This window comes from Elephantulus edwardii, unplaced genomic scaffold, assembly GCF_000299155.1.
Source record: "Elephantulus edwardii isolate Elephantulus edwardi_28Jun2011 unplaced genomic scaffold, EleEdw1.0 scaffold00054, whole genome shotgun sequence".
In the NCBI taxonomy this organism is placed as follows: domain Eukaryota; kingdom Metazoa; phylum Chordata; class Mammalia; order Macroscelidea; family Macroscelididae; genus Elephantulus; species Elephantulus edwardii.
In genome coordinates this window covers 3,077,325-3,084,906 of record NW_006399804.1, presented here as the reverse complement: position 1 = coordinate 3,084,906, position 7,582 = coordinate 3,077,325, and the positions used below count along the sequence as shown (strand labels likewise).

Below are 7,582 nucleotides of genomic sequence, written 5' to 3'. Positions count from 1 at the left end.
CTGGGGAAAGGAGAGGTTCAATGAAAGAGAGGAAGATCCTCAGTGAGATAGACTGACATGGTGACTTAAACAATAGGTTTGAGCTACGATCCAGATTGTGAGGATTGGACAAAAGAGAAAGCAGGGTTTGATCTGCTGTCCATAGAGTCACTATGAGTTAGAGTCTATATGAACAGGGAACTTAGGGATGTTTCTTGCATATTTCATAGTATTTTTGAAAGAAGTAAGAAATAACTGGAAGATTAGAAGAAAAATAACAAGATCTATGAATCTTACTTAGAACAGTGTATAGAAGTCAACTGAAGGGTTCATTAGAATGTAGATTCTTCGACCTTATTCACAGAAACTTTGTTGCAGCAAGTCTGGAATGGAACTAAAAAATAGGAGTCATTAATAAATAATCCCAGAAGAGACTACTGTAGAAAAGTTGCATCAACATTTAGAAAAGTGTATTTTGTACAGATGTGCAGTCATACTTTTCTATGATCTGCCTTTCTATGCTTTTTGGGGGGCAAGCCCAGGATTTTTGGTTATCGTGCGGCAAATATATGTAATAGGAGAGTTGCTAATTTAAGATTTCCACATGCATAAACACTGAAGGAGCCCTGGTGGCACAGTGGTTAAGCTCTGGACTGCTCACCAAAGGGTCAACCTCTGAGTCTCCCCTGCCATTCTGCAGGAGACAGATGTGGCACTCTACCTCCATAAAGACTCCGCCCAAGGAAATGTTGCTGTTGTTTTTATTTAATTGATTTTAATGAAAGTTTACAGAGACTTTGGGTTTCCATTAATTCCATCCTTTTATTGTTATTCAGTCCCTTGCCGCTAGTCCACTCCACTATGCTACCTTCATTCTGCACAGCCACTTGGAATCAATTTCATATCAGTATTGTTGTTGGGAATTTTGTTGTTGTTATTGTTCATTAATTATAGTCATCATACTATAAAGCCAGGTTTTTTAAATGACTATTTCCACACACTTATAATTTTGATAGAATCTAATATGATGGATATGTTGACCAAGCTCTTGGTGATCATGCGATTAAAATATAGAAAGTAGCTAAATATTATTTAGCTGATGAATAATATCAATCAATAGAGACGTGAATAAAACAGAGAAATAGATTTACTATTAAACCATATAACAGTTTGCTTCTGTTTCTTGTCTCATTTGCCTTTCAAATTAATCTAAATATTCACTGTAATCTAAAGAACACATAGCACACTTTGTATCTACTTTTCTCTTTGAATCACTGTATTCCACACTTTGTTTCAATTAAACCTAACGTGTTCAGAGGAAAAATGTTCCTTAGTACAGTTGAGTGAATAAAGTCTTTGCAATGTTATTTATTAGATGATAAAACTTTAAGTACTATGACCAGGTCTCCTGCATGTGGACCTTTGAAGAGTTTAGTCAGAAGAAGGGGAAGTGTAAGATTGAATGGGTTTTATAATGTATCATGTTTCTTGGGAATTTTCTGTATTTGTGTAATAGGATTTAACCTGGATTACTGGGGTTTGAGACTGTGTAAAGACAAAGTTGCAGACCTTGTTGAAGATACTCTTTCTGTGATATACACATATACACACTTATGCAAAAAAGACAAACCTCTGAAAGTGGTTTTTGTAAAAGCTTTTAATATTGGTTATGTACTTAAGTCTTGGTTTGATATAATTTTAAATATAATACTGCTGGTAACTCTTAGGTGTAGTAACAGTTTACATTATCTAACATACTGTATATAAAAGATCATGTTAAGGATAAAACCTTTTTAAGCCTTAAGGTTTCTAACTATTAAAAATTACTAATTTCTTTCTTGACAATTGTCTCTTTGACCAGATTTCTTATCGAAAAGATGTGCAAGACACCCACACATACAGTGCGGAGTTTGACAGACCAGATATCAAGATGGCAACCCAGATATCCAAGATCGTCAGCAATGTAATTTATCTTTCTTAATATTTGCAAAGCTTATAGTGGGGCTTTTGTTGTGTGGTTATTTTAATTAGTGTGGTTAGGTGATCTGAACAAATAACACCTCTTTTTTATTCCTGTGAATTCTCTATGTGAGTATGTCCTTTATACATGTAGAAACTGCCCACCCTTGACTTGGCCGTAGTTGGTGTTACACCTTTAGAGAAAGAAGTATAAGTCAGGTATAAGAGCCTAGTCAAGGCTATCAGAGGTATGTGACCTTGTTTTACCTCTCACCTCACCCTATTGCAGAGAACTTTATTATTTCTACCTGTTGCTATTAATATTGCCAATTTTCTTTTGCCCACAATCTTGTACATTTCCTTAAGTCATGGCTTGATCTTATCTTCTCTAAGACACCCTTGTCTGTTAGTGCTACATAACCTAAACATAAAGGAGCCTTTGTATGACAGTAGTTAAATGTTTGCTCTCTAACTGAACGGGGGACAGGCTGGCAATCTGGTCTCCTAAAGAATGCAGCCTAGAAAACTCTTTTAGACATTCCTACTCTATCACATGAAGTTACTAGTATTTAAATCAACTCAGTGGTGGTACCAACAACAACATATATCTAAATCCCTGGCTAAAAAGGAACAATTCATTTATACTAGACGTTTGAATTCTATGAGCGAAGCTCATTTTTAAAAATATTATTTTACTGAATCAAATATGGTTATTATCAATTAACCAAACATGCTTACTCTTCAGGATAAACAAAGATATATATTGGTAAGGTCCAATGGTGATTAATTTTATAAAGCATAATATATGAGAATGATTATATGCCACACAATGTGAATGAAGAATACTGTGAAATACAATGTATATGAACTTTGTAAGCAAACCAATAGAAGAAAATGTAAAAAAGAAGTTACTTGTATGTAGAATGTCAAGTCTCAATTATCCAGAAAATGTTTCTATTTCCCTTCAGTGGTAATAAGAGAATGATAACTAGATGCATCAGTTCAAGACTGGAAATACTTTAATATAAATGTTTCATTATTTCAAATAACCACACTATTTTTTTGGTATTTATTGAGTTGTAAGGAATACTTTTTTAAAGTTTGAAAGCATATTGTGCTTTATTTTAGCTCATGCCATTGTAAGTTTTTATTGGAAAATAGAAATATTTAACATTCTTTTTAAAAATTCATTTTAGGCAGAATACAAAAAAGGACAAGGAGAAATGAATAAGGAGCCTGCTGTTATTGGAAGACCAGACTTTGAACATGCTGTGGAAGCATCTAAACTTTCTAGTCAAGTAAGGTTATAGTTGGTAATGCCACAATGACTTTATTCAGAAAGTCTGATTCTAGAAGCTTAGGGAAATACTTCATTTTAGATAATATCTTCAATTATATAAATAAAAAATACTATTTTGAAAAAACATTTCAGACAGGATTGCTATAGTTCTAAATTTCAGTGAAGGGGAAATAGTTTGAGTGTAAAATAAAGATCCCTTCTCTTTAGTCTTAAATCTTAAACTTTCCAGTGAGTTTAACCGTATTGTTACATTTCCCAGTACTTGAAGTATTCACAAATAGTGCTACCAAATAATTATGTCTCTGTAATCTGGTTTTCACATGCATAGATATGTGCTCATAAACACTTGTATCATTTGAAACATAGATATAAAAGAATCTGTTCTTCTGAGTTTCACATGGAATATAATTTAATCACAAAATGAAATTGGGAGAATGTCAGTGAAGAAAACCTTAAAATATCATCAGCAACGTAAAATAAGCTCTGAAAAAAATGTAAAAAAATTTGCTATGTTTTTAATTGAAGATATCCAGGCCATAAACATCTCAATTATTGCAAATTAATATATTAATGCCATGCAATTTTAATTAGAAGCCAAAAGAGTTTTTTAAAGTATGGATAAGATGATCTTAGAGTTTGAATGGATAGGAAATGCCTAAAAATAGCCTTTAAAAGTCTGAAAATGAAGACAAGTGAAGGGGAACTTAGCATAACATAATGTAAAGCCACTGAAATTAAATCAATATGGAATTGTTATAGGGAGAGATTAAATGATCAGTAATATAGAACAGAGAATCCTGAGATAGATTCTATTTTGGTTAAGAATTTAATATATGATGAAAGTGTTGCTTCAAATCATTGAGAAAAGGTTAGATTACTTAATAAATGGTGCTGACATAACTGGCCATCTATCAGGGTTAAAAAGAAAATTCAACCCAAATCTTAAACCATATTTATGTAAATATATTTTTATAAATGAATTCCAGGTGGATTAAAAACTTGAATCTAAACAATAAATGAATTTTTAGAAAATCCAAGAACTATCCATATTACACAAGAACATCATAGTTTTCCTTAAACACACTTTACACACTCTCATACTCAAAACACCAAATGCAAAAAACCAAAAAAAAAATTTCTTAACAGGATGCTGAAAAAGAATACTTGGATGAATTTGGCCATATAGAAAGTAAAACTCTTTGAATGAAAAAAGATAACATTTATAAAGTCAGTAAAAAGGAGATCCAATAATATTCTCTATCCAGTACTCTTTTATATACTGATGAATACACACATACATACACATAGCACACCTGTATATTACACATTTATTGGTACTGATAGGGTTTTCATCTGGGAGAATAACCATTTCTCAAGTTGCAGAAGTATTTGAATTGCTTCTGATGTAAATGGTGGAAACCACGACAACTTACTGAAGACCATAGAAAGAGATTTAAACAAATGACAAGGCATACTATTGTAAGGGCGTCTTACTTCAGGAAATTTTTCGTTTTTCTTAAAGTTAATTTTAAGTTCATTAATGTCATGTATTATCAATTTGAGTACAAACAGGCTTTAAAACATTTAACCAAAATTAAATATTTTAGAAAATAGAAAATTTAAAGTCTACATGGAAAAGAGAAGAACTTAGAGTAGTTTTTAGTTTAATGTAAAAACAAAATGCAATGACCTCATTTAGAAAGTGTGTACAGTAGGTAAGATGTGAATGTTTTAATAATATGACTAAGGGGTATTTGAGGTTTTTTAATGACTGTTGTTGATTGACTTAAGTCGAGTACAACTCATGGTGACCATATGAACAAAAGGTTTGAAGACCCTCTACAACGGTTGACATTTATCAAAGTTCATAGAGTTTCCGGAGGCAAGTTGTTTTTTAAAGTTGAACGGGCAAATGAGATGAGTAGATGATTCACAGAAGAACCAATCTAAATAGCTGTTGTTGTTGATTGCCTTCAAGTTGAGCAGGACTCATAGTGACCCTATGAACAAAAGGCCTGAAGCCCCTCTACAACTATCGACATTTATCAAAGTTCATAGTTTCTGGAGGCATGTAATTTAGGACATAGTTGCCTGTCTTGCTTTCAAAACTGTCATAGTATGTTATTGTTGCTGTGTACCACTGAGTCACCTGTGATATATAGAGACCCTATGTATAGCCTCTCTGAACCCTTCCCTGTCCTGAGCCAGTCTCACTAATTCTGACACACTAGTCCCCATTGCCCCACTCACTGTATCAATCCATCTCATCAGTGGACTTCCTCTCCTGTGCTGTCTGTCCATCCTTCCAACATACAAAATACATAATGATACTCAAATCCACTTGTGAAAGGGAAATGGACATAAAGTAAAAGCTAAGGAACAGTCTGTGACCTGTTAGTGTGGAAAGAGAAAGAAAACAGAAAGATAGTCTCATTAGAAATATTTTGTGTAGAAAGTGGAGTTGAGCTTGGATTTAAAGAAAGAGAAATACCTGCTTGGGGGAAAGACCCTGAGTAAAGAATAGGAATGTGTGAAACAAGAGAGAGGTCAGAGGGCAGAGTCTCTGTGCCAGGGGAAATGGGTCATAAACATAAACAGGAACTTGGGAGGAGTTTATGTGCTTGTGACAATAAATAGGTCAGTGTTGTATTGATTTTGACCATGGGCCATTATTTCTAGAGCACAGTAGGAACAATGTGTTCTATAAAAGAAATAGTAGGAACCCTTATCCATTGCAGGTGGGAATGTAAAATGATATAGCTGCTGTGGGAAAAAAGCTCTTTGGAAGTTCAACATAGAATTACCAGGTTACCCTGCCTTTCCATTCCTAGATGTATACCTGAAAGACTTGAAATCAGGAATGCAAATGGTTACTTGCACAGCTGTATTCAACACTGTTCACAATAGCAAAAGGTGTAGCTAACCTAAATGTTCATCAACGGGTGAATGAATATGTAAAACGTGATACATATTACCCTGCCATTATGAGAAATGAAGCCCTGATAGATGTGAATTAATACATATTGAGTATAATATGTCAGTTATAAAACAACAAATTTATTTGACCTACTTAAATGAAATATTTAAATTGCTATAATATAAAAACCAAAGTTTGTGTGTTGTGTTACTGAGGATGAAAGGAAAGAGAAAAGATGTCCCTGTTGCTTTTGGGCCATGACACCAAAAAGAAAAAGGAAAATCCACTGCCTTTCAGTCAATTCTGATGCACAATGACACGGTAAAGACAAATTAGAACTGTCCTGTGGGCTTTCCAAGGCTGTACACTTTATGAGAGGGAGCGCTAGGTGGCCAGGTGGTAAGGCAATGATCTGAGAACCCAAAGGCTCGTGACTCAAGTCCACTAGTTGCTCCATGGGCAGTGAACGAAAGATGAACAGTCTCCTCCTGTGTGATTCACTGACCCTGAAAACCCACTGGAGGGTTTGTTGTGACTCCACAGTACATAACAACAACAAGCTGTTATGGGAGCAAATGACCCTTTTATGCTTCCAGAGTGACTGTTGAGTTCAGATTGCAGAACTTTTGGTTACTAAGCAAGAATTCTCAGCACTGCACTACACTAAGGTTCTACTGCTGGGATGGAGAGCTTTAGGAAAGGTGGGTGGTGATTGCTGGACAGCAAAAGGAATCTGACTGATGTCTATGAACTGTATACATATGTAAAAATGTCCTAGTCTATGTTTAATTAAGATCCATTCATGCACAGAAAGAAACAGGCACTAATACTGGCCCTTAGATTCATTCTCACAGGCCTATTGTAGAGTTATTAAAGTTCTGGTATTTGACTTTGCTTTTATCTTCTTTCCCCCCACCCCCATTTCAAATTCAGTCACCAAAATCCTACATGAGTTTTGATTTTCAATCTCAAATTATTTGTTGACCAAACTATCAGCTGCTCAAGCAGATTGTTAATTTGCAAGTTATGTGAAGTCTTTAAATTTTAAAAAAAAAATTAATGCCATCTTTCCTAAACTCACAGTGTATAAAACTCATCAGAAAACAAGAAAACTGGTCAGATGACTGTATAGGGCTTCTTGAATAAACACAGTATGTTTCAGTTGCCTTTACAAGTGTACAAACTAGAAACCAAGGAACCTACTGGTGCTGTGGCTAAGACATTCAGTTGTAAACTAAAAGATCAGTGGTTCGAGCCCGCCAGCCACTCTTTAGGAGAAAATTGAGACAATTTGTATCTGTAAGGATTTATGGCTTTGGAAACACAGGGGGGGCAGTTCTCACAATTGGCTTGTTGACAGTGGATTTGTGGCTGGTTAACTAGCAATCAGTTCAGACTGTGTGGGTGCTTTTATTTCATTTTCATTG

At 34.5% G+C, this 7,582-nt stretch overlaps 1 protein-coding gene across 2 annotated transcripts in view; it reads left to right on the top strand.

The window, feature by feature from the left end:
* The window catches only part of NEBL (nebulette), a 588,942-nt gene that overhangs the window by 450,873 nt on the left and 130,487 nt on the right, over positions 1-7,582 (top strand). Inside the window, exons 6-7 of one of the 2 annotated variants that reach the window (XM_006887051.1) lie at positions 1,841-1,942; positions 3,135-3,236. The exons of the other annotated variant lie outside the window; for it this stretch is intronic. Coding sequence (XP_006887113.1) covers positions 1,841-1,942; positions 3,135-3,236 — 204 coding nt within the window. The remainder of the gene's footprint in view (positions 1-1,840; positions 1,943-3,134; positions 3,237-7,582) is intronic. 2 annotated transcript variants of the gene reach the window in all.